The following is a 27,107-nucleotide window of genomic DNA, read 5'->3' as shown; positions in this document are numbered from 1 at the left end:
TGTATTATCGGACACAATCCCTTTGTGTTAGGCGCTGGACATATACAGAACAAACAGACAGTCCTAGCCCCAAAGAGCTTGCAATTTAAATGTAAGACAAAGACAAGAGACAACCAGTTGATATAGACAGACAGGGGAGCAGAAATGCCTATGACCAGACAACACCTGGCTGTTGAATGGCAGTGTGGATTTGACGGTTGTGTTGACTAAACCCCAGGGATGGACAGAGCCGGGGCTATGTGGGAATCTCATGGATTTTGCTGGTTGCGGATTAGCTTTTCAAAGCCGGGGTCTGTTCTGATCCAGATCCCAATTTATCCAGACCTCAGTGATGGTGGGGGGAGTGGATTGGATAATTATTCTGAGGGCAAGATCCTCAGCTGGTGTAGATTGGTGTAGGGACATTAAAGTCACTGGAACTCCGCTGATTTGCACCAACTGAGGTGCAAGACACTAGTCTGGGTCCAATTCTGATTAATCCTGCCTGTAACAAAGCTAATTATTTTCCTTAGGTTGAAGAGCTCCCAAATAAAACACCTATTTGGTGTTCAGCTATTACAGGGATGATGCCTGTATAAGCACCCGGGTCGATGGATGGGGGCTCTAGAAATGGGTCTGCTCTAACCCCCCCTCAAACGCTGGGGTGTCTGAAAACTAGCTCTTGCTCAGAAGGTGGCAGATCCGGGCCTCCTCTTTGCTGTCACGTTGTGTATCAGTTTGTACATTTGCTCTAGGATGCAGTCGCTGAGCTGCTAAATGAGATGGGCTTTGGGGAGCTCTGCTTTAGTCTGTGCCTTTGACTCCAAAGTATTTTCCTGGCTACAGTGGAGCAGATTCCTCTGGCAGTCACGCTGGTCTAAATCCAGAGTAACGGCAGCAGCAGTGCCAATGAGCTAACTCTGGATTTACACCGCTGTCAACAAAATCCCAGTCTGTCCTGATGCATGTAACTAGGACACTTGGGAAAGGGGAGCCATAGCAGGAGGCAAAGCCTTCCCATCCGAGAACAGCAGCGTGTCTCGTTCAGGTTCACCCCAGGCCACGAGCTTCACTGCAGCGGGGGGAGTTAGGTAGGCTTAGCAGAACGGGCCCTGTGAGAGCAGCAGCCTTCCTTCGGCTAAGTTAGCATCAGCCCAGAATGGCGAGTGCAGTGTGCAGGAGCAACTGGAGCTGACCCAGAACGAAAGGGTAAAAAGACACGGGTGTCTCCGTGAAGTTTCAGGCACCTAAGCAAAGGATGATGCAAGGACAGAACATTTATAATCACAACAACCATATGCCCACATGTCATGGCGCTGCACGGGCTGGGCAGCGTTGCCAAGGGCTTACAGAACGTTTACCCAGCTACCAGATCGTGACTGTTGCTTTGCACTTTATCCCAAACGCCCCAGCAATGGAAGGCAGAGGAAATATGTTTTTTAGCTGCCTATCAATCCAGGCTAATGCGATTTCTACCCTTCCTCCCTATGTCCTGCTGCTGTACAAAGCAGCTGAATAAATCCATCGGTGCCGCACACTGCATCTTTGCATCATGTTCATGAGGGACGTTGGCACCAGCCATAAACTTGATGAACATCAGATTATTTCGGGAAGGGAGATGCAAGATAAAAGGGCTCAGGGCTTCTGGCCCTAAGGATTTCTGGGAGGATGGTTAGAGCTCCTTGCAGAGAACAGAGCTGTTCATTCTTGGCACTCTGCCCCCATAGGTAGCTATTCTTTCCCCATTTGGCCGTGGTCAAGGGAAGAGCAGAAAAAGCAGATTTTAAAATCCCTTGAGCGCGAATGTGGCACCTACTTGGCTGTGCATGAAAAGTCTGTGTGGAAATACAGCGAGGGCCGGATCTGAAGTTCAGGAAAAGGCTTATACTGATTCTGATGAATGTTGAATCCAGCCCAAAAGCAGCCTCCCGCCGAGGACACAAGGGTTTGTAAATAAGTCTGGGGCTCGGACGAGAAACCCACCTGTGCAAAAGAGAAGGGAGAGTTAATGATTCTAATAACGTTTGAAAAGGGGAAATTTAGGGCTGGTGAAACAAGGTCGGCTCCGGAGGCCTCTGTTGATCCACAGAGCAGGGACCCTGCATGGACAGCGCTTAGGGCAAACTGTTCCCACGCTGCTACAACCAGTGTGCCACATGCCAGAGCCCTGTGAAAGAGCGGGGATTTAACCTGACCGGTCAGCCCCCACGCTGTGTTGCAGGGAGGAGCTTTAGTGTGTTTTGAGGCCAAAGATCAAAGGGAAATGGTGTGGTAATACAGGATGTGGAAGAAATGTCTGTCTGTCTCTGAATCTGTAGCTATCTAATCTATGGGCCATATCCTCAGCTCCTAAACTGCATTAGCGCCATTGACGATTTATACCAGCTGACTATCTGCCCTGAAATCTGTCCGTCTACGGATTTATCAGCTCTGGAGCCTGGATTTATCAATAGACAGACAGATATTTTCTATTTCTTTTCGTCCAAGTAAAACATAAATAGCCCCCTAAATGTTTTTAACTAGATTGAATGAATGTCTTTATTTTAAATGCAGTAGAACCTCACTCAGAGTTACAAACATAGGGTTACCATATTTGAACATTCAAAAAAGAGGACACTCCACCAGGGGAGGAGGTATTTGCTCATGCCCCCCAGCCCCACCCCAACTCCACCCCTTCCCTGCCCTCATTCCAACTTCTTCCCCAAAGTCCCCGTCCCAACTCTGCCCCTCCCTGCCCCATTGGACCCCTTCCCCAAATTCCCACCTCTGCCCCACCTCCTCCTCTGAGCGCGCCGTGTTTCCCCTCCTTCCCCCCTCCCTCCCAGCTGTGCGAAACAGCTGTTTTGTGGCGCACGCGCTGGGAGCTCGGGGGAGGGAAAGCGGGCACTCTCTCGAGTGATCAGCATTCACTTTCTTTCTCAAATGATCAACATTCACTCTCTTTCTTGAATGACCAACTCTTCTTTCGGGGAAAAATAATAATGGCAAAATCCCGGATGTTTTTAGATATTTAAAAATTCTTCCCAGATGGTGATTTAAGAACCAAAAAGCCGGACATGTCCGGGAAAATACGGACGTATGGTAACCCTATACAAACACCTCGGGAATGGAGGTTATTCATAACTGTGAGATGTTCTTAACTCTGAACAAAATGTTCTGGTTGTTCTTTCAAAAGTTTACAGCTGAACATTGACTTAATACAGCTTTGAAACTTTACTATGCAGAAGAAAGATGCTGCTTTCCCTTTTTTTTTTTTTTAGTAGTTTACATTTAACAGAGTACTGTACTTGCTTTTTTTTTTTTTTTTTGGTCTCGTCTCTGCTACTGCCTGATGTCATATTTCCGGTTCCAAACGAGGTGTGTGGTTGACTGGTCAGTTCATCTCTCTGGTGTTCGTAACTCTGAGGTTCTATTGTACAAGGCCAGATACTGTCTGTCTGTCTTTATTTTGCCCCATCACTGTAGAATCTGAGCAGTGAGATTTTTGCCTTGGGAAGAACCTAGTGGAAACTGAGTAAGGACCTCATGATTTGGACTTGATAATATATTTATTGTGCACGTGTATTGTAAGATCACAAATAAATAATATAAACTGCTTTCACTTTTAAAAGCTGGCCTGCTTGAATTGGTGGAACAGAAGAGCTAAGCCTGTGTGCATCATAGCCCTCTGCTGGCTAGAGTCTGCTGGCTTATAATTTATCTCTGCCTTGGGCAATACTTCCAACTCTTGTCCTCTAAAATGGGCATTGACTATAGGGCCTGACATCCGACACACCTAAGATAAGGAGTGTTTTTTAAATAGTGGAGCGTTTCCCCCTTCTAGTCCTTATGTGTGGGAAATGCAAATCACCGAAACACACACAAATGCACTTCTGTGTTTTCATAAGAGCTGACTGGGAGTTTGCGAACATTTTGAAGAAAAATGTTTTGAACAAGATTTTGAGAAAATGTTCAGGGATTTTGACCAAAAATATGGGGAGGAAAATTCACGAAACATGTTTCTTTTTTCAGACAAGTAAAAATTTCAAACATTTTGAGATTTTGTCAAAAAAAAAAAAAAGAAAGAAGAGAGGGGCATTTCCCGCTCCTTATATTTGGACTATCTCTTAGTTCTACCCACAGAGTCACTTTTTGCTACGTGGATTGCATCTCACCGTCTTTGGAGGAAAAATAAATCCCTGCAGTTTCTAATGAGAAAATTTGGAGGATTAAAAATGATTTGTAACCCTCAATGTTTTGGGTTTTTTTTGGCCTAAATATCTTTCATCACTTGAGATAATTTAAGCAACAGATGGGATTAATTTCAAGGCTCCCTTGTTTGAGACAAGCAGAGACACGCTACTGGTGACTCATTGAGGGCTCACGGTAACATTTATGTGGTCAGGATGGACTGCTTCAGAATGCCAGCAAATCAAAACAGCCCCTTTCACTTAGTGCAGCTCTTGTTCAGAGTTTTGCTGAGGTGTGAACAATAACAGCCTCGTGAAGCTGCTTTTATTCCTGACGCACATTGAGATGTGAAGGTTGCTAGGACGGTGAGCGCATTGTTTCAGTTATTTTCCAGCCTTGGAATATCTCCAAAGCAATACATGCTGGATTGAAATCACACTTTGTTCTCTGGCTTGAAAGGTGATTTACGATAAATCTATTAGCAAACAAACAAACAAAAAACACTTTAAAGAGCAAAATAATCGGTAAAAGTTGATGGAACTCAGAAATGTTAAATACTTTTGTTTGTTCTCGAGTGGCTCTAAAGACATACATTGAAAAACTCTCAGATAAATGGCTCAGCATTGTGCCTTCAGGAAGTAAGTGCTAGTTTAGACTGTATCTATGCAACGTTATGGCAAAAATCCCATTCTGTGGCATAGGGTGATGATAAAATTGGCAGGGGAAAGAAATCCTGGGAAATGTTAGAGCTTAAACACCTCAATTTGGGCAGAGTGGAGGGGAAGAAATTTCCCCCAGAAAGGGACTTGTTCTTAAACCTTTTCATCTCATTTCTCCTTGGGGACGAGTGTATGTTCCCTTAGTCCAGTTCATCTAACTTGAACAAGTCCTCCATGCGAAAACCAGGCACCCAAGCTGAAGTGTTCATTTATTCAGGGATTTCATTATTAACAGGAGAAAGTGTTGAAGCACTTGAGCGTTGATTCTCCTGGTGTTTTCAAGCAAGAGAACTTGTTAGATTGGGAGTCCACTGCTGCTAAAAGCAAATCAGAGCGTACAATGTTTATTTTCAGTTTGATGCCACATTGCAAAGAGGGAGAATGGCCCGGTGGTTAGAGCACTAGCTTGGGAGACCAACTTCAATACCTGGCTCCTCCACAGGGTTCCTGCGTGACCTTGGACAAGACATTTAATCTCTCTGTGCCTCCATTCTCCATCAGCAAGTGGGCAGAACAGCTCTTCCCTCCCTCACAGGGATATATGTGAGGATAAATGCATCGAAGATAGCAATGTGCTCGGATGCTGGGGTAAAGCGAACCATATGAGTACCTAAGATAGGTAGACTCTGCTATTCCCACTGAATAGTATCTTATGCCTTGAGCTCAGTGACACTTCTTGTACACTACGGTGTTACACAACATGGGGCAAGGCCACAAAACCTGTGTCTTTGGCTGAGAGGAAAGGAAGGGCAACAGAAAGGAATTTCTCCAGACCCTTTCCGTGCCCTCTTTTGACTGGAATGGTCAAGTGCTGGCAGGTTACTGGAAGGCCAGATCACCATCCCAGAATGTCTCTACCATGCACTTGTTTACATTCCCAGTGTCCCATTTCACTCACCAATCCTGCATGCATAAGAACACATCTCCCTCTCTGTTTTCCAGCATTGGCCATCGGAGTTGGGGCTGGGGAATTGCAAAGAAACTGTTCCTTCAGGTAGACTGGCTTCGTAGGGCCAAATTCATCTTCAGTGCAACTGCAATGCAGGCCCTTCAGCAGAGGGACATTCTGTGGCTGGGGGCTCTCCATGCCTTGGGGGAAACAAACCTTCACAGGTAGAGCGCTTCTGGCAGCAGAAGTCCTGTCCTCGTATTCAGCTGCCGTGGGGCAGAGTGAATTGGGCCTATTATTATTATCCCCAATAACTGAGTCTAATCTTGCTCCAAATGACGTCAATGGGCAGTTTGGCTTAATAGAAATTGGGTAGGAGGGCCACCAGGACAAATACAGGGCTGTGTGTTTTTTTTCTAGTTGATTATTCTAGGCCTGGGGCCAAGTCCCATTTCTATGGAAGTCCATGGAAAGCTCCTATGGGGTCAGGATCAGGCCCTTTGGCGTAATGCATGTACTAGTTGTGGGTTTCCTTATGTTTTACCCCAGAATGGAGTATGTCTTGGAGAGATGCGGGGGGATTCGGGGTGGGAGCTGTTTATCAGCTTAGCTGTAGATTGTGGTCAGTGTTAATGTCACTACTGTTCCATCTTGACCTAGAATATCCTGATCCCAGCCTCCTTTAGAAAGGGGAAGGGAAACCTTTACTAATGTCCTAGTGTTAACTGACAAGGAATGTCCTGGTCTGAGGTTCCTCTAAGGGTAGGAGGTGGAGAAGCTTCCTGAGGAAGGGTAGGGGGTGGGAGATAGGCTTTATGTGAGAATGTCATTCACAGAGATTTCCAGAGTACAGAGGTCTTTATAAATAACCCACTGGCAGGGAATGTCCTAACCTTGGGACAACTTGAGAAAAGGTTGAGAACTTCATCAACAACGTGGTTTTAGTAGATCAGGATTATTATCCTAACCTCAGGTTACCTGTAGGAGGGGAAAGGAGCACCAAGATCATAGCTTGGTGTTAGCTGGCAGAAGGAATGCCCTGATCTAGCTAATCTCAGAGGGAGCCACATTAACCCGATAGCTCTCTTAGATTGCCCTTCCCTACTTTTTTTTGCCCCCCTCCACCAGATTTAAATTGGATCTGCAGCTCAAGCTCTGGACTCCAGCCATGTGCATGTATAGAGCTCACCTTATAAGGGTGGGATTTGCACATGCCTTCAATGTATAACTCTCCCTGCTTGCATGGGAGGCTTCTCTTGGGTTGGAGAGTGATGTATGCAGGAGCATAGGGGGAGCTATTGGAGGCAGCCTTAGCCTTGGGAGAGCTCCACTGAAAAGCAGGAAGGTGTTTGGAAGTGATTTGTTCCTGTTTTCTCACATTCTGTATTTATCCTTCACTTTGCAGAGATGTTCACTATAGCGCACTGAGAAGCCAGAAGACCTATTCGTGGTAAAGCAGCAAAGATCTAGGCTCCCTGGGGCTGATAAACCCAAGCCCATCTTCTGGTTGCTTCCCTGCAACAGACCCCGGTTCACTGCTACTTAAAAAAAAGAGGGCACTTCCATCAAGGAGCGTGTTTCGCTTTGGCCCAAGTACGAGTTGGCCCACAGGTCTCCAGATAGCATGGTGGTGCAGAATAAGTTGGACACGGGGGACCCCAGGAAAGCGGTCCTCTTGGAGCCATTCGTCCATCAGGTTGGGGGCCACATGAGCATGATGAAATACGATGAGCACACCGTCTGCAAACCCCTCATCTCCCAGGAGCAGTGGGTCTACGAGTCGCTCCCCACAGCCATTAAGCAGTTCACGCCTCAATACAAAGGTAAGAAGGAGCTGGATGATCCAGGAGAGAACTGCGGGGGCGGGAGAATTTATTAATGGTAGCCATGATCAAAAGAGAAGATGTTAGCTACCCATAATTTCATGGATCCTTTCCTTCCCTTAATGAGACAAAGGGCCCGATTCTCTTCTGGCTTGTTGGGTTTAATGCCATTGGCTTCCATGAAGTCATTCCTCATTTACTCCGGTGTAAGAGGATATTCTGGGCCAGTCAACATACTTCCAAAATATGCCAAGCCCTGAGTGCCTTCACTTCACTTTTACTCATGCAAACTCCCATTCGTTTCAGTGTTTTGCCTGAGTATAGATGTCAGGATTTTGCTGTATGACTCCAGGACCTGCAAATGCAACTGGTTTTCTTTGCCTTTATTTTAAGCTTCCTGGGTTTGCAAAATTGAGTTGAGAAACTCACGTCAGGTTCTATCTCTTGAGTTCTCTGGTACTTGCTGTTTCCAGTGGGGCTGAAAATAATGCAAGAAATCCTTTCTTGTCGTATTTTGACTCTTAGCCCCCACTGGAAGCAAGTAGCGCATTACATAGAAAAAAATTAAATGCTATCCTAACATCTTACATCTTCAAAAAAGGCAGTTTCTCTTGTCTTCCAATTTTAATGGAGTCATTGAGGATGGGCAAATTGGGGGGGGAGGGAGAGAGAGAGAGAGAGAATGTGTGTGTAAAGGAGGTCTACTCTTTGGAATCTCCAACACTTAGTAGACTTTCTCAAAATTCTTAGCAATACTGGATGGTTCTTATACACACTCTCTTTCAGTCTTGCAATCACTGTAGAGAAAGTTGTGTGGATTTCTAAAAACTAGCAGATCCTCTCTGATGCCTAGATTGGGCGTCTTTCTAACAAAGAGTGCTCCTGTTCCACCGTAAGCTTTGGGCTAGATGCTGGAATCACTGTATGGCCTGTGTTATGCAGGAAGTCAGACTAGCGGCTCGTAATGGTCCCTTCTGAATCTATGAAGCAGTGAATTTTAACAAGAGGAGTAGGTGATAAAGCCTCAGTGCTTGCTAAATTCCAGGTAGGATTCCTCCAAATAACAGGGGTTTTGGCTGGACTCTCTAGAGGTTAGTGCTGCTGGGAAAGCATCACTCAACAGAAATGTGAATTCCTGCCAAGTGCCCCCTTTTGGAGCTTGGGTGTTTGAGCTAGTGAGTCATTTGAAGCTATCCAAAGGTTAACTGTTCATGAACATAAGAATGGCCAGACTGGGTCAGACCAAAGGTCCATCCAGCCCAGTATCCTGTCTTCCGGCAGTGGCCAATGCCAGGTGCCTCAGAGGGAGTGAACCTAACAGGTAACGATCAAGTGATCTCTCTCTTTCTCCTGCCGTCCATCTCCACCCACAGGCTCAGACTTTTTTGTCAGTGCTGGTGGGTGCTCATGCCCCCCCACCCTGCCCCCGCCCCGCCCCAACTCCACCCCTATTGGATCCCTCCCCAAATCCCCGCCCCAGCCCCACCTCCTCCCCCAAATGCCCCGTGTTCCCTCTCCTCCCTCCCAGGCTTGCCGTGTGAAACAGCTGTTTTGCGGCACAAGCGCTGGGAGGGAGAGGGGAAAAACAGGATGCAGCGGCGCGCTCAGGGGAGGAGGCAGAGCGGAGGCAGAGGTGAGCAGGGTGAGGAGCTGCCAGTGGGTGCAGAGCACCCACCAATTTTTCCCTGTGGGTCCTCCAACCCTGGAGCACCCACAGAGTCGGCGCCTACATCTCCACCCTCTGACAAACAGAGGCTAGGGACACCATTCCTTACCCATCCTGGCTAATAGCCATTAATGGACTTAACCTCCATGAATTTATCTAGTTCTCTTTTAAACTCTGTTATAGTCCTAGCCTTCACAACCTCCTCAGGCAAGGAGTTCCACAGGTTGACTGTGCGCTGTGTGAAGAATAACTTCCTTTTATTTGTTTGAAATCTGCTGCCCATTAATTTCATTTGGCGGCCCCTAGTTCTTATATTAGGGGAACAAGTAAATAACTTTTCCTTATTCACTTTCTCCACACCACTCATGATTTGCAAAGAGTGAGAGATTAGCGCTTAAGTCAATGTTGTTAGATCAACACTGTCAGTGCAGACACTGCGTCGCTTTCATCGACTCTTGCTGCCTTTCAGAAGCCGCCCCACAATGCTGCACACTAGCAGTTAAATCAGTGTAAGTGCTCCTGGTGAGGGGACACACCGCTGACACCAGCATATTGTGGATGTGTAAAACCGATTCAATTACTGTGGTGGCCTACAGCAACGTAACTTAAGTCAACTTACTGTTCTCCTATAGATTTGCCCTTTGTGTGTGGAAACTCTACACCAGTTTAAACTTGGCTCATGTAGGTGAATTAAGAGGTGCAAGCAAGGTGGATGTGAGCCAGGTTTAAACTGATATCAGGATGTCCACACACAAAGTTGCTCCAGTTTAATTATGTGGGTTGCAGCCTCACACCTTTAGTTAAACAGGTCCGCGCTATGGGCAGACCAGGCCCAGTAAGAGCAGCTCGAGGGAGAACAAGCGCTTGTGGCAGGTGTCATGCTGTCAGCTTCAGCCCACGTGATAGTCAGGATTCTGGGCCAAGGTCAGCACGGTGGCAGCAGTCTAGCCGGGAGGCGGGTGAGGCTGCCGAATTACGATCCAGGAAGAGGTGGAGGAGTAGGCGGTGCAAGAGGAGGGGAGGGCGCATGATCTTTCCTGAAGAGGTAGAAAAAGGAAAAGGGGACGAGGGGGAAGCCCGTTTGCACGTGGTGGTGACGAGAGCATCCAAAGACATCCCCATTTCACGTGCAGAGCCTCTTCCCGCCTGACGCAGCCGATCGGCTCCGGTAACGCGAGACTGAATCACCACGAGCCTGGTGGCATATTAGTGCTCGCGTGCTGTCTGCGTATATGAGATGCCAGTGACCAGCCTGGGAGAAACTGTCCTCCTGGCTGGGCATCACTGTCAGCCAGCGAAGCGAGTGGCTGCCTCAGCAACAGCAGCAAATAGTTGTTCGACGAGCAAGTTTCCTCCTCAAGCATTTCTCCTGGAGGGTTTTATTTTGGCCGCAACAAGAGGCGATGGAAAGCAGGGCTTGTGACGGCTGGCTGTGGAGCGTGTCTGTTTCAGAGACCTCCTGCCACTTCTCCTTACTAAGTAGCTGCTTTTGTAGTTGCCTGCATTCCCTCAGGGTGAAAGTCACCCCTGTGCTGAGAGCCCAGCACAAACTGGGCACTGCTCACATCATAAGAAGTTATAAGGGGGGTCTATGTGATCCATCCAAGGCTTGTGCTGTCTTGACCTTGACACACATCCCTGGTAATTTCTCTCCCCTAATAATACACCTAATTTCCCCTCCCTTGTGACCCTGACTGAGCTTTCTGTACTCCGCCCTCCTTGTCACTTGGCCTTCAGCTGGGGTAAGATCTTCCGTGCTAGGAAGCGAGCAGAGCAAGGGCCCTGCACCGTTATTCTCCTGCTTCTGAACAGCTGCAGAGATTAACATGAACTGGTGAGCTTGGCACCTGGGTACCTGCAGCCAGCAGGCGCTTCCCCACAGGAGGTCCAACAGAAGGGAGGGAAGCAGTCTGGGGGAGGAAGTGAGGTGGGGAGGGTACATCATGCCACTGGGCCCATTGTAGAAGAAGGATTATTATCATCACTGAGCTTCTGTCTCTTGCTGTAGCAAGCTCACATGGTGCTCCCAAATATCTGCCTGCTGCCAGCTAACTGAGCTCAGCGCACACCTGTGCCAAACGTGCATTGCAGCTGAATTGTCACCGATTATATGTCAGCAGCATGAGTCACATGCCTGTTGTTTTATTGCCAGTGGCTCGGGAAGAGGGTTCTACAGGAGAGTTTTTGGTGTGCTGGAGAAATGGGCCTGATCTGGTTGCCCCAACTCAGTCCACACCCCTACCCAACACCCATAGCAACCCAGCTTATAATTTCTCCGTATACACAGCACACATGTCCCTTATAATTTCTCCTCTAACTCAGTACACATTACATAGGCCTTATCACTCCTCCCTTAACTTAATACACATAGGCCCTTTTTTACACACACACACACTCACACACACACACACATTCTCCATCGGCTTTAATTGTGCGATCTGTGGGCACTGAAGCCTCAACAACTGTAAAAGCGAGCCAAACAAAATGGAAGCTCATTCATTCCTTTCCTAGAACCCAGTACCTGTGTGTTTAGCCTGGGTAAGAATAGCAAGTTCTGACCCCCTAGTTAGCAGAAAATGAGAGAAATGTATGTAAAAGTTAGAGACCTCCAAGCCAAATGGTGCTCTATACAACTGTTTATCCGACAAGATATCGCGGAGGCCAGGGAGAAATAATACATTGCATTTCTATAGTGACTTTTGTCCTGAAAGATTCCAAAGCACAGAGAACCAGTGCGATGCAGCTATCTCTGGGGAGGCGCTGTCAACCAGGAGGATGGGGCAGCCCATAACACAACAGTTTCCATGCTGAGAGGATGCCTTTTGTTCATTTGTGAATGTAAGCCCTTGAAATAGACTTCTCTTTATATACAGATAGCATTTAATTATCCCTCAAAAGGAAATGACTGATGCTGGCCTGTAAGCTGTCGTTCCCTCACTCAGCAATAACCTGGCCTTTTGTTAATGAGACTCCACCGCGGGTTGCCATGCAGAACTAGCCCAATGCCCCTGGGACAATGAGGAGTGAACAGGTTTGTGGCTGTCAGCCCCATCCAGCCTGGCCAGACTCTCACAGATAAAGAAAGTGTTCATTTTTTTAAAGGCTACTTTGGAATAATAGTCTCAGTTAAATTCCTGCATGCTGGCATCTATTAACCCTTTCAGTCTGAGTCGGGATATGAGTGAACTGATCTTGCTAAGAGACACAGCTCAGGGATGCTCTAAGCTATGCTGGTTTGTTGCAGCACCTCTAAGGGCCTTTTATATATGTAGGGATTGCTGGTATACTATGTGTTCTGGCCATGCCCGCTCCTGATCTAATACACCCCTCTGCTTGGCGATGGATGGATGGAAAGAGAAGAGAGCTGGCCGTACAACAGGTGGGGATTCCCCCATGCCTGATCTTCAGAGGTGACAAGTAATTGTAGCACCAGTTGAAGTCAATGGAGACTGTGGGTTTCCAGCATCTCTGCAAATCAGACTCAGTATTTCCATTAGCTAGAAAAAGATAATTAAAAAAAAATAGATTAGCCTTGAAAAAACATGAGTTTAAATTAGCTTTGTGAAACCAAAGCATAATAGTGAGATTTGGAAAACTTCCATAAGGTTTATCCCTTCCTGCTTGCCCCTTATTGCCATTGTTGCTGAGTGACTTCCAATCAATAACAGATTTCGTCCTTTGCTTGTGAGGAAGAGGAGTGTTCCATCTCCCTTTTACACAAGGGAAACTGAGGCACAGAGAGACTAAGTGATTTGCCCAAAGTTGCACAGGGAGTCTGTAGCAGAGCTAGCAATCAAACCCAGATCTCCAAAGTCAGACTCCAAAGACTTTATCGCCTTCCTACTATCGGTCCTTTAGCCCTCTTCCTGATGGGTCATTGGTAACCTTCACAGAAGACCACTGACTATGCAAACCTTAGGCCAGATCCTCTGCTGGTGGAAATCAGCATAGCTCTGTTGAAGTCAATGGGGCCTTATTGATTTCCACCAGCTGAGGATCTGCCCCTTATCTCCAGCACTTGTTGACTGGATGTCGGTGACCAGCAGCTGAGGTTTGACATTGATGGAATGAGAAATTGGAGCAGGGATAGACTAAACTTTTCACATACTCAAATCTCCACCCTCTCCAGTCCCTACTCTCCTGGGATCCATTGTCAGGGTCTCTAGATAACCAGACACATAATACCAGCTATCTTCTAACAAACTGAATCAGCTGCTGTGTCAAAGGCTAATCTTTCTGAGGTAAGAAATGACCCCTCTCTGCCTTCCAAATAAGCAACAAACTCTTTCTGTGCGCAAGATCCACCATAATACCCCGTCTGTGCAATTTCAACATCCACCATAATGCCCCATGCTTTATGAGTTGACTCTCATTACTTTACAGTTTAAAGGGACACACCCTGTTCAGTGTAAGTCCAAATGTTCTATAAAATCTCATTTTAACCCACCATTGCATGAGTCTTTAAATTACTTTTTCCTCCCCAAATTTTTCCAGCGATGCCAACTCTCACTGTGGTATTGTGTCGCATGAAACTTAGTGTTTTTCTGAAAGCCCCAACTCCTGGAATCCTGTGATTAGGTGAGAAACTCAACTTTCATTTTTTTAAAAGAATAAGTTTATGTCCCTTATAATTGCAGAGAAAAGCTTGAAAACATGTCCTGAGTGCACCCTAAAGGCTCAAAAAACAGAAGACAAATAAATAGAACCCAAAACTTATTGTTTTTTGTTTTGTTTTGTTTTTTTAATTTCTTTGGTTTAAAAACCAATCTCCTGATTTGGGGGAGGCTGACCCATGATTTTGGAATGCTTGGTGTTGGAAAGAATGGATTTCCCTGCCATGTTTGCAACCCAGACACCACAGAATTGAAGTAATGTGTGGTAATTAAAGCCTTGATCCTGCAACTGTATCTGCATGGACCTTCCTCTGCATGCATGCAGAGCCCCAATTAAGTCTAAGATGCCCCAGGTGGAAGAAGGGACCGACCCATGCACGTGCAGTTGCACGATTGGAGCCTGAATTGATTAGAAATTGACCCAGCCGAGTTTCACTGTCCAATTTCTGTGAAATAATAATGAATAATAATAATTAATACCTAGCTCTTTTAGCGCGTCTCACCCATCGATCTCACAACTCTCTACAAAGGAGATCAATATCTTTATCCCTATTTTACACATTGGCCTGGTGGGTTTACATGACAATATTACACAGCTGCTTCAAGGAAAAGCACCTGCATTCTAAGCATTTTTCTGCAGCTCACCAGAATGCAGGACTGCATGAGCCTGACCCTGGGGTTTGTCCTGGAACTGTGCAGTGTTGCCTGGAGTAGGTAAGGCATCAAACGCCTGCAGATTTGGAGACAGCCTTGTTGTGTTGTTTTGTTTTTCCTTTTTGCCTGTGACATCTCGGTGAGTTTTGCAGTAAGGGGCGATAAAGCGGTGATCTGATCTTTCTCCAATCTATTGTTCTAGCACAGGTAGCTTTTGTCTCTTTCCCACGAATGAGCCACTGCTGGGAGAGATAAGGCTGTGCACATTAGAAAGAGGTGAACAAGGAGGAAGGGAAGGTTAAATGTCAAAAGGAATATTCTTGAGACCTCTGTCGCCAATTGGCACATATAGAAGTCCCCTGTCTTTATTGTTAGCCCCTCTCGGGGCTTGGGGACCATTATGTAATGATGACACTGTGCATGGTATTGTTCAAATGTCATCATTTAAATCCAACACCGTGTTAGTGTTCTTTAAAGAGCATCTGCACAGACTTGGCAGCTCACTTACCCATTTCAGGCAGATTAGATGACCTTGAGGCAAGCATTTTCCCTCCCTTCCACCCCACCCTGTCTCTCAGTGCTGTCTGTCTAGTTTTGAGCTGGCTACAGGATTATGGATTTATTTTTCAGACGCACTTCTGTTCAGATTCCTATTGCGCGTGGCAGTAAATAAACACACTTTTAAATTTAAAAATAAATACACGAGAGAAGAGGTAGCAAGCTACATAGCAAAACAGCTCCTGCAAATTGTAGAGATGCCTCTTGCATGCAGATAGCTTCTGTAAATATACTCTGTCTGCCTAGCTTGCTTTGTATGGAATGGGACAGAATTTTTGGTGGGACTGGAAGGAAGGGAATGGAAAGCACTTTAATGCGACAAAGCTTTGCTTTCAGATAATAAACCCACAGTTGGAATAAAAGAGAAGTAAAGTAGCAGCCAATATGCCTTAAACCATGTATTATATATTTGTTTTGTCAATTATGTGATATAAGCAAAATTCGCCCAGTCCCATAGTGCTATATAACATGAAACAAAATATATTTATTAAAGCTGGGATTTTCAAGTGTGTCCATATTCCACTGAAATTTTGATGCCTCACTGCCCCTTGCACCTTTGAAAAACGTCCCTGTTAATCTTCATATTAAGATATTTAAGACCTATCCATTTCATACTATATAGTACATTTAGGGCAAGACCAGCATGATTCAATGGAATTATGAGGCTGATTTACACCATCTGATGCTATGTAATTGGGACAGCTTTTGAATGTTGCACACAGCATTTGAGATATAGCTACAATGTATTTGATAAGTAATATACTCTGAAAACAGGTTTCAGAGTAACAGCCGTGTTAGTCTGTATTCGCAAAAAGAAAAGGAGGACTTGTGGCACCTTAGAGACTAACCAATTTATTTGAGCATGAGCTTTCGTGAGCTACAGCTCACTTCATCTGAAAACAGACTGTAGAGTTAACATTGAGGAGTCTTACGTTTGTCTCACAGTGATTGCATCGATTTACCTTAGATGAAATTGTTTTCTTATCTGCCTGCTATGCAAACTCAAACTGGGACTCTGAGAGGCAAGCTGGATGTTTTACTGGTTCTTGCATGATCATCTCTAATACAGATTTGGTAACTGGAATTTAGTTTACAATTCTGGGGGTGATGCACAAGCCAGAATAAAATCTAGCTCCCTCTCTTTAAACTGCGCTGGTGTTACAATGCTAGCACGAGGGGAGGGGGGGAAGATAAGGTCCAGATTTTCAGAAATGCTGAGCACCCACAACTCCACCTGAAGTGGATGCTCAGCACCTCCGTAATTCAGGCCATGAGCGCTTGTTTTAGTCTCTAGGGTGCCACAAGTCGTCCTGTTCTTTTTGCGGATACAGACTAACACGGCTGCTACTCTGAAAACTGTTTTAGTCAGCAAAGTCAGCAGATATGACTTTGAAGACAAGCAGGGGGGCAGTTCAGTGGAGTACGACACTGCCATTTTCACAGTCATTTCTGACGGTAATCTCTCTCTAAATGGAAAGAAGGGGGCCTCCATAATTGTTTCATCATATTTCCTTCGGAAAACAGAATTTCCTTTGTTCTAAACTTCGAAAATACATCTCCTTTCAAAGACTAATGAAACGGGGAGGTTTCCACCTAGGGATTTCTGGATAGGAAAACCAGATCTATATTTTGCCAAGTTGTGTGGTTCTTGCAGTTGGTGGCTTTTGTAGGTCCCTAAAGCCATTGTTACAAGCTGCTTTGGACTGTGGTTACCATTGTGGGAGTTGGAAATGACCAGGCACTGCTGTGAGAAGCTCACGTGGCTGGAATCCTGTCTAATATTGAAAGGGCAATGCTCTGACAATGCCTGTACTGCTGGACTCTGGGCTGGCGCTGCTGTGAGGAAGTTCACAAGGAATTGACAGAGGAGTCCTCCCTGTCAAATCAGGGCTGTTCTTAGCAAGGGGACCACTGCAATCAACCTTTCCCTGAAAGGGGATAGCTGCCTCGAATACAAGCCATGCCCATGAGTCATTTGTCATTTGAAGCGCTGAGGCAAGGGTCCCTGTTGTAAAACTTTGCTAAGAGAAGGGTAGATATGTAAAAGGTTGCATGGCAGAAAGGTTCAGCCATCTGATACCTATTAAAGTCAATGGAAGTTGCACAGCTAAAATACTGGGGGATGTTTTGAATATTCAAGGATGGTGCCTAATGGTTAGCACTCCAAGCTTTCGTAAGTCAAGCAAGAGAGAGGTATGTATCCAATTAGTGTTCTCTTCTGTTCCCCCCCATCCCCCCCTCCATGGCAAAGTATGGAGTGGTTGCAGAGGCAGTCTTCAATTCCTGATGGTCTTTAACTCCTAGGGAATAAACCATACAGTGCATTGGAAGGACAAGCCCAGGCCAGCATAGCTGATACACACAAAGGTAATTACTGTGGGCCAGTGTTCAGACCCGCACACACGCTTTAGCAGAACTGGCCCTGTGTATTTTCCTTAGTTTGCAATCGGAAGAATGTCCTCCAGCTGGGGCATTATTGGCTAATTCCACAGCCACTGATAGATTTCATGCTGCTGCCTACAAAAACCCCCACAAACCTTTTGGAATTTGGAAGGCTCTAAGTCACCAGGCTATCCTTTAACTTCAACAGTGCAAAGGGTGATACAGTTTGTTACAGTGCAAAGGGTGATAAAATAGGTCACGCTGCTAAGATACTTTTCAGAGTAGCAGCCGTGTTAGTCTGTATTGTGTTATGCTCAAATAAATTTGTTAGTCTCTAAGGTGCCACAAGTACTCCTGTTCTTTTTGCTAAGATACTGTTACGCTTGCTCTTGTTTCTAAAATAATCTGATAAAACTATTCAAGGCCAGCTTTCTAAGTAGTCAGTCTTCCTCTGTATTTTTCAATGGTAGTGTTTTTTCTTTTTTGCGGTCACTAAAAATGCCATTGGCCATTTATAAGAAATCTGAAGACTGACTTCAGTGGAGTTACATTAGAGATGAGTTTGGCTCAGAGCAATGGGGAAAACTGCAGAAATGAGCGAGAAATCTTTCGGTCAACAAAGCTATTTGACTACGTAACGTATTCATGGATGGATATATAATAGTTCTGCATGGCACTTGTATGGGACTTTTCATTGGCAGAGCTCACTGTGCCTTAGAAGAGTGTCTTTGTTGCCATGTGGGGAAGCTGAAGCACAGGGAGGCTTCAGCAGCAAGCGAGGGGCTCAACCTTGCTGAAAACCAAGCCCAAGATGTCTCAAATTGGGCTTCCCAAAAGCCCGGGTATCCAAAATTAGAGGCTACAATTGACACTGAGTCAAGGCAGAGCTGGGCCTGGAACTGTAGTCTCCTCGCCCAGAGTTCTGTCTGCCTCTCCTGGACAGAATGTTGAACCTGCTCAGATGCCACTGCATGGAGAACCCTTGGAGACCACAAGACCATAATGCTGGTACAGGCAATGGGTCTGACTTAATGCTGAAGACCTATTACTTTGGAGCAGAAATTCCTTAGTTCTGTCCATGCTGATGACCATGAAGTCCTGTGTGGCCGTGGAATCATTGCAATAGGCACTTCCCGACCTGGGCTTTACTGAAACTCCTTATGCCAGTGCAGCACTTTTCCTGCAGCCGTGGCTCTTCTAAGCTCCCGTGCTGTCGTGCAGACTGACATTTGTTTCACGGATTTCCCTCTCCCTTCCGACCCTCATTTTGTTCCCTGCTGCTGGAAAACTGCTCAAGAGCGAGAGACCTGAATGGCTCCTTGTCAGCGAGCCAAGCCCTCTAGAATCCTGCGTCTGGCCCCTGTTGGTTTAGCTGTTACGTAGCTTGGAAAGAATGAATGCCCAGGGTGGAGTGGAGAATGCAAAGAACATGATGTACAGGACAGCTTCCATGTGAGGCAGGAAGGTGGGGGTTGGATGGAATGGTAGTACCTGGGGAAGAGAAAGGAGCATCTAAAAAGCCTGCAGCTATTTTCCAGAGGCTCAGGGACTGCTTACATTTACAGGGCAGAGGGTCTGATTTCAGCAGTTGCTAGAGCACTAAGCTATCTATAAGGTGGGTAGAAAGCTGGCTAGATTGTCGGGCTCAACGGGTAGTGATCAATGGCTCCATGTCTAGTTGGCAGCCGGTATCAAGTGGAGTGCCCCAAGGGTCGGTCCTGGGGCCGGTTTTGTTCAATATCTTCATAAATGATCTGGAGGATGGTGTGGATTGCACTCTCAGCAAATTTGCGGATGCTACTAAACTGGGAGGAGTGGTAGATACGCTGGAGGGGAGGGATAGGATACAGAAGGACCTAGACAAATTGGAGGATTGGGCCAAAAGAAATCTGATGAGGTTCAATAAGGATAAGTGCAGGGTCCTGTACTTAGGACGGAAGAACCCAATGCACAGCTACAGACTAGGGACCGAATGGCTAGGCAGCAGTTCTGCGGAAAAGGACCTAGGGGTGACAGTGGACGAGAAGCTGGATATGAGTCAGCAGTGTGCCCTTGTTGCCAAGAAGGCCAATGGCATTTTGGGATGTATAAGTAGGGGCATAGCAAGCAGATCGAGGGACGTGATCGTTCCCCTCTATTCGACATTGGTGAGGCCTCATCTGTAGTACTGTGTCCAGTTTTGGGCCCCACACTTCAAGAAGGATGTGGATAAATTAGAGAGAGTCCAGCGAAGGGCAACAAAAATGATTAGGGGTCTGGAACACATGAGTTATGAGGAGAGGCTGAGGGAGCTGGGATTGTTTAGCCTGCAGAAGAGAAGAATGAGGGGGGATTTGATAGCTGCTTTCAACTACCTGAAAGGGGGTTCCAAAGAGGATGGCTCTAGACTGTTCTCAATGGTAGCAGATGACAGAACGAGGAGTAATGGTCTCAAGTTGCAGTGGGGGAGGTTTAGATTGGATATTAGGAAAAACTTTTTCACTAAGAGGGTGGTGAAACACTGGAATGCGTTACCTAGGGAGGTGGTAGAATCTCCTTCCTTAGAGGTTTTTAAGGTCAGGCTTGACAAAGCCCTGGCTGGGATGATTTAACTGGGAATTGGTCCTGCTTCGAGCAGGGGGTTGGACTAGATGACCTTCTGGGGTCCCTTCCAACCCTGATATTCTATGATTCTATGATTCTATCCCTGGGTAAGTGCACTGCTAAAGTATCAAAGTTCTGATACAAGCACCTTGAACAGAGTGGGATAATAATGCAAGCAACGACTGGTCTGTAATGGCTCTGTGCAGGTCAACCCGTCGCCTGAGAGGGACATTTTTGCCACATTCACACAATCCTCCCTCCTTTTGTAGGTATCATCTCGGTGTGCCTCAGAAAGGACAGCTTGGGGAACGTAGGCCTGATAGCCAGCCCCAGCCTGCCGACCGACAACTGCAGCTCCTTGGATAAGGAGCATTCGGTGATGTTATGGCAGGAGATCAAGCGGACGTCAACCACCAGCAGTGAGCGCTTGTTTGTCGAATGGAGTCAGACACCTTTCCCAAAGACCATCAAAGACAGGTGGGTGCCCCATGCATGAGTCGAGGGGCTCTGAAGCAGCAGAAGCTCTGCTTGCAATCTGAGCCGAATACAAGACTGATCGCATTTATAGTCTGTGCCTTCTAGGCACGAAGCCCAGGTGTGTGGTATGCTTATGTTTGGCATAGGAATATTCCAAACAAATAATGGGCCGGCATCGGATCTTGCTCTGGTTTTGCAACGGTGTAACTCCAGTGGAGTGACTCCTGATTTACTGCAGTGTAAATTAGATCAGAATCCAGCCATTGGCTTCAGCGGCGTTCTCTCCCCGTAATCCCCCAAAACAATAGGCCAGATTCTGATGTCACTTACACAGGTGCCAATCTGGAGCGATTCTACTGACTAGTGGAGTCACTCCTGATTGACACCTAGGTGATTGTGACCAGGATTTGCATCTTTTTCACAAACACCTCTTATTTGATCTCCACTTGCCAACAGGCAGAATTGCAGTCCCTGAATTCTGGAGAGAGCAGGGGATGCTTTTCACCTCCTCTGCCAGGTTGCAGGGTGCCCCAAAGCAGCAGGAAGGAAGTGAGGCCATGGCTGTGCCCCGTGGCCCGCAATCACTGCCCAGAGAAGCTCAACAGTGACAAAAGCTGCACAAAGGACAGTGAGCTGCACCCTGTAAAAGGCTGTAAAGGGTACGTGTGCAGCCTTTACACTCATAAGAATACCTCCTGATAGTCTCCTTGCATGGAGCAGCTCTGGACCACCCCCAATGCTGGCTTATGTCTACAGCACTCAATGGAGCTCTGAACAGTTGCTCTGCTAGAATTGCAGGGGAGACCTGCCTTGACCTTTTACATTCTCAAATGTTTTCAGTGAGACGCAGGATCATTCACTCTAACTGGTTCAAAACAGACCCAGCTCAGCTATCGTTTAGGGGTACGATTCAGCTCCCATTAAAGCCAGTGGGAGTTTTGCCACTGACCTCGATGAGAGAGGAATCATACCCATAAGATGGATGAGACCAAGGGCTGAATATACAGGGAAAACGAATCCACTCTCCCCATCAGAGGTGGTCCCTCTAACCCACAGATAAGGCACGTTGGCAGGCAGTTTGTCTATGCTGCCCCTGTTAAGGGGATAAATGGAGATCCCAGGCTTCCGTGCAATGAATCTGGGCCCTTTCACAGAAGCCAAACTCGCTTTAAAATTGCAGTGAAAAAATATTGGCACCAAGCAACCGCCTAACTTCCTGAAAAGGACTTTGGTTCGGTAGCAAAGGATCCCTGCAGGTTAGCCAGGATGAATGCTTATTTCCCTGAGGGGCCCTGAAAATTTCCCATATCGGGTTTCGTACTCTGCAAAAGGAGGGGAAAAGCCAGCTTCTTTTCTCGGAGCTTACAAACCAGATTTGCTGCTTTGGTGTACTTTGTCTAGCTGCCCAGGGAAGGCACTCTTTAGGACGGAACTTCAGTACCACACGGCCATCTCTTCGCTCATGGAGGATACAAATGGGAACCAGCCAGAAAGAAAGAGCTATAATCCCTGGGCACTGCACTGCCACCAACTGCACCTGAACCGCATGTCCTCCAAACTTGATGAGAACAAACTACATCGTATCCTTTTTCATTCCCGCCGTTCTTGCTGCACTTTGCTTATTGCATAGCGGTGATGCTGCGGGGGGAAAGACCAGCCTTCTGATGGAGAGTTTATAGTGTGTATATTGGCTGCTAATAATGGATCACAAGCGTAATCAATGAAACATTTTTATGTGTAGGTTATAACAGGCCCCAGAGCCCTTGGGCATGAACACAATGTAATTAACTGCATTCTGGAGCCTCTCAGTGTTTAAAAGAAACCCCACCTCAAAGGGTGGCCATCCAAAGTCAAGGGAGCCCTTCACGTAAAGGGATCAAAGCAGCAACAGCTTTTCTCCTTCGTAAGACATGTCATTTGATCACCGGTCATGTGATCAATGCCGTTTAACCCTGCCACCAACAGACGTGAGTGACTTCAGTGTTGATGAAAAGTGTTGGATTGACAGCTCTGAGCTGCATCCACACTAGAGAACTGAGCCATTGATAATTTACCTGGTGATATTGCACTTAGAATAAGTTGGCTGAAACTGGCGACAAGAGGCCAGTAGCCACGATGAGTGCTGGTAAAGGTGGATTGCAAAGTCTCATTACAATTGTGAATGATTATGGTGAACTTCAGAGGATGCACAGAGCCACCCCTGATTTAAGACCTATTTCAGTTGTACATTTAATAATAAGTCTCCTTAACTCATGTGTCCAGAGTTTCTGTTGCTTGAAAACGTGGTGTCAAAGTATCAATATCCCTGCATTCTGGACTTAAAGATGGGAACCAGGCAGCATGGAGATGATGCATCAGAAGAGAAGAAAGCACGCCACATAAAGAAGTGTGAACAGAGCACTTCTGGATCTCTTGGAGTTCGCATCTGCGGAATGCAGGTAGGGTGGCCTCTTGAGCCCTTCAATATTTCTGTTCTTCAAAACAAGCACAAGGAGTTACCACTTAATAAACTCTAAGGGCCAGATTCTCAGCTGGTATAAACTGCCATATCTTCATTCTTTATCTCAGTTGAGCTATCCCATTTTACACCAGCTATATATCTGGCCCTAGACACATACATTGCCCTGATTCTCTGCCTACGCTGTTCAGTGTTAGTCAGGACTGGAAGCTGGAAGAAAGAGGAACATAAACTTTCCATGCTCATTCATTTCTAGGAGCTGTCTAGTCTAGTCAGTGCAAATACCAGACACCCTTTTTGTGCTAAATATTACGGCTCTTCATGACTGAAATTGTCGCCCCTTCCTGCAAGATACTGAAAGCATAAATTTGTTTCACTTATGCCTCTGTGAAGATTTAGAACATTGCTCTGCTGTGTCTGCGGGATAATTATTATGATTAAAACACATATATAGCACTATAAATAGCTAGCGTCAAGTAGGTTCCTCTCCGGTCTTCAGCGTTCTGATACTGAACTGATTATCCTTTAAATTACATGTGGTATGGAAGCTAATTCTGTATCCACTCCCAGATCTTGATCGTGTCAATATTCCTGTCTAGATTTCCTTGTCATTCTTTATTTCTGTGCTTTGGAAAATAAGACTATAGCACTGTGCATTACCAGCTGAGGGCGGCACCTTTATTAAGGCCTTGTCTACAGTGGTTGTTTATCCCAGTTTCAGATACTGGTTTTGCTGCACTCGTGCAAACCCTTAGTGTAGATGGGGGTAAGTTGCTATAAATCACTATTTTCCCCTATGCATCTTATACCCATTTCAGGCAGGGGTAAATTGCACCAGTGCAAACTGCAGCTTATAGCCTGCCTACACTAGGGGTTTGTACCAGTGCAGCTATCCCAGTGGCTGGATAGCAGTAGCTTAAACCTCCCATGTAGACACGGTTTTAGATTCAGTTAGCGGCCTGCTGCATAAATTGCCGTATGCTGTTGAGACTGGAGAGGAACTAAGCATCTCATGTACCAGCTTGATTGTGGACCCTTTCATTTTAGATTAACTCTAAACTATGTGCTTTTCCTTCTGTCGAACTAGCTGGATTACTTACATGCAGGATGTTTCGAAGGTGCAATAATTTGAGAGAGAGACAATCTGGATTATTGTTCTTTTTATTCAAGGTTTACCAAGCAGATACTGGCCAATTTCTCTGCAAAGACAAGTATTATGGAAGGAAACTGTCACCTGATGGCTTCAGACAGGCCCTCTACCAGTTCCTTCACAATGGTAACCGTCTCAGAACAGATGTTTTAGAACCCATTGTGTCACAGCTAAAGGCTCTGCTTTCAGTCATCAAAAGCCAGAGTTCCTATCGATTCTACTCCAGCTCCCTTCTCATCATCTATGATGGACAGGAACCAAAGGAGAATAAAGAAACCTTAGACAACCATCCTCAGGGGTGTTTTCAGAACATAAACCGCACCATGCCACATGGGACGGGTTACCCCAAAGTTGACGTCCGCATGATAGATTTTGCTCACACCACTTATAAAGGTTCAAAGTATAATCATACCATCTACGACGGGCCAGACCATGGCTATATTTTCGGGCTAGAAAATCTTGTCAAAATTCTTGAGAATACCAGAGAAGGAGAATGACAAATGCTGTGACACAGCATGGACTTTGTGGTGATAAATATCCCAGGAAGGGACTGCCTATGCATGGGGCCCCTCCCGGCTTTTGAACATCCTGTGTACTGTTTGGAATGAGAGCATTGGTGCCTTGCTAGGAAAGCGCAGAAGATGCTACATGCCATTACCCAATCGAACTGTAAAAGCAAAGGATTGAAAAGAATCCATCGTGTCTGTGATCTCGCTAAAGATTTATTTTCCTTTCTTCTTTTACTGCTGTCCTTGATTTGTTTGAGAGCAAGAGGAAAGCATTACCTGAAAGAATCTTAAAATTAACATAGGGCCTGCTCACCTCCATATCACCTGCAAAGCCAAGAACGCTAAGCAAAGACCATGCAGTTGAAAGACTATTAAGAGGTGTTGGCAGGTCTTAACAAGTTGCAGCATTACTTTCAACCCAAGCTCAACATGATGGGCCAAGGACATTCAATGACACAAACAGAAGACAATTGCACTTTCTGATCTTCACGCCCCAAACACCTGGCACTTTTAAGACTGTGATAATGTGTGAAGCCCTCAGTACGGTGTGTATATATATATATACACGGTATATGTGGTGCTATATAAGAGGTGCTATGTTTAAGAGGTCCTTGGTGTAAGGAATTTATAGTCCCAAGGCATGAGTGAGGATGCTACAAAGCACAAACAGAATCGTACAAGTACTTAATATGCCCTGGAAGAATAAGGGGGCAGACTAAGGAGTTTTCTGAAGGAGGGGATGGAAAGGAGCCAGATATATCAGAGAGTGCTGAGTCTGTCTGATACTGATGTCAAGAGTGCCGATTAGGTGAGATACTGGTCATGAAAGGATTCTCATCAGGACCTGGTAGTGTGACATAAGGCTTGCCTGTGCATGAAACTTATTCCAGAATAAGGTACAGTGTGAATTCAAAGTGGAACAGCTGTTCCGAAATAACTCCGTGTGTGGGTGCTTGTATTCTGGAATAAGAGTGCCTTTTTCTGGCTTAGCTTAATCCACTTCCAAAGTGCAAAATAGTTATTCCGGAATAACTCCATGTTTGGACCGGCCCTCTGAGTCAGGAACTGGACATTTAGGGTCATTTTTTTTTTGAACTGTGTATGTGTGCGTGAGTGTGTGCATGTGTGTGTTTGGAGAACACACAATTGGGAAAATTTAACAAAATGCTTACAATATTTGTGGGCAGATAAGAATACGGAACAACCAATATAACCAATTCCTTCCTGTGCAATATGGGAAACCTGTTAGAATGTCCTTAAGTCAAGAACAGAGATACAAAGTGCAATTACTGGGGAGCTGAAGTGTAAATAAAATTGTCCAGGTCACTGTCACTTATTGTTGTCCACTTCTTTTCCTCACTTCCGGTGCCACCTGAAGTTGGGTTGTGTTTAGCACTGATTGCTTTAAAAGAACCATTCTTTTCACAGGTTTAAATATCCCCTTAAGAGAAACCCTTTCAGGTGTACTTTATTGCATGCAGCTGGTGAATATCCATAAATTATGGCTGGCAAATTCAATCGTCTGGCTGGCTTGTATGTTTTACTTAGGCAGGGTGAAATCAAGTTCTTTAATGGAAGTGGTTCTCGACACTGCATGTTCCTAGCATACAATCTCAGATGACCACAAAGAGCCACAGTAGCCCCACTTGAGCAGTCAAGGTGCCAAACCACTAACTGCTTTGGCCCAAATTGTACATATGTGATCCTAGCAGTACTTTAGAATAGATCACTCGATGATTACCTGTTCTGTTCATTGCCTCTGGGGCACCTGGCATTGGCCACTGTTGGAAGACAGGATACTGGGCTAGATGGACCTTTGGTCTGACCCAGTAGGGCCGTTCTTATGTTCACTTTCCAGCTTTGCCCAGACATTGCCCTTTTCTAAGATGAACATTTAGCTCTTTTCTTGCTGAGCATCCTCATTCTGCTAATACTGACATACAACCCTCCAAAAGGGAAAATATTCCCTCATTACTTATTGTTTACCTGGATAGATCAATGCACCCTTGTGCTGGTCTTCAAGAGTGCTATAACTCTGCAGTTGTAGTAAAGAGTGTGAGGAGACAAACTCAGGCCTACCTCCTGTCCTGGCTGCCACAGGAGGGGATCAGGAAGGGCTGAGGGTGAGGGGTTGGGTTGTGGTGTTCGATTGCTCCTCTGAAAAGGAGGAGTGTGCACCCTAGCCAGAGCTTCCTGCTGGATATAAACTATAGCCCTGCTGCTCTGTAGGTGCGCAAGAAGGGTGGAGGCCATAAGTAGCACAACTGCAGACTGTGAAGCATAGGGACTGCTCTCTCCAGGAGCCCCCTAAATGCAAGACACCCAAGAGGAGGCAGGGCCATGTCCTTGCTTTCCAATGCATTAGGGGCTCCTGCTGGTGTGCAGCTGAAGGCAGTGTCTAAATGCTGTAAATAGAACTCCTCTAGGACTGATGGAACAGGCCAAGAAAGTTTGGTTACATGCTGTGAAAGCCCCTG

General features: G+C 45.9%; 1 protein-coding gene across 3 annotated transcripts in view; it reads left to right on the top strand.

The window, feature by feature from the left end:
• IP6K3 (inositol hexakisphosphate kinase 3) overlaps nucleotides 1–26,148 on the top strand; it is a 40,022-nt gene extending 13,874 nt beyond the window's left edge. For 2 of the 3 annotated variants that reach the window (XM_073319895.1, XM_073319896.1), the window contains exons 2-6: nucleotides 7,163–7,580; nucleotides 20,306–20,513; nucleotides 21,915–22,093; nucleotides 22,776–22,951; nucleotides 24,142–26,148. In XM_073319895.1, coding sequence (XP_073175996.1) covers nucleotides 7,382–7,580; nucleotides 20,306–20,513; nucleotides 21,915–22,093; nucleotides 22,776–22,951; nucleotides 24,142–24,618 — 1,239 coding nt within the window. In that variant the 5' untranslated portion in view covers nucleotides 7,163–7,381 and the 3' untranslated portion in view covers nucleotides 24,619–26,148. Of the gene's footprint in view, nucleotides 1–5,534; nucleotides 5,982–7,162; nucleotides 7,581–20,305; nucleotides 20,514–21,914; nucleotides 22,094–22,775; nucleotides 22,952–24,141 lie in introns of those variants that run through there. The other variant, XM_073319897.1, reaches the window with a different exon arrangement.
• Nucleotides 26,149–27,107: the final 959 nt, after the last annotated feature.

The sequence above is a fragment of the Lepidochelys kempii genome, chromosome 21 (genome assembly GCF_965140265.1).
Source record: "Lepidochelys kempii isolate rLepKem1 chromosome 21, rLepKem1.hap2, whole genome shotgun sequence".
Taxonomy (NCBI): Eukaryota; Metazoa; Chordata; order Testudines; family Cheloniidae; genus Lepidochelys; species Lepidochelys kempii.
This window is presented reverse-complemented; position numbering and strand designations above follow the sequence as displayed.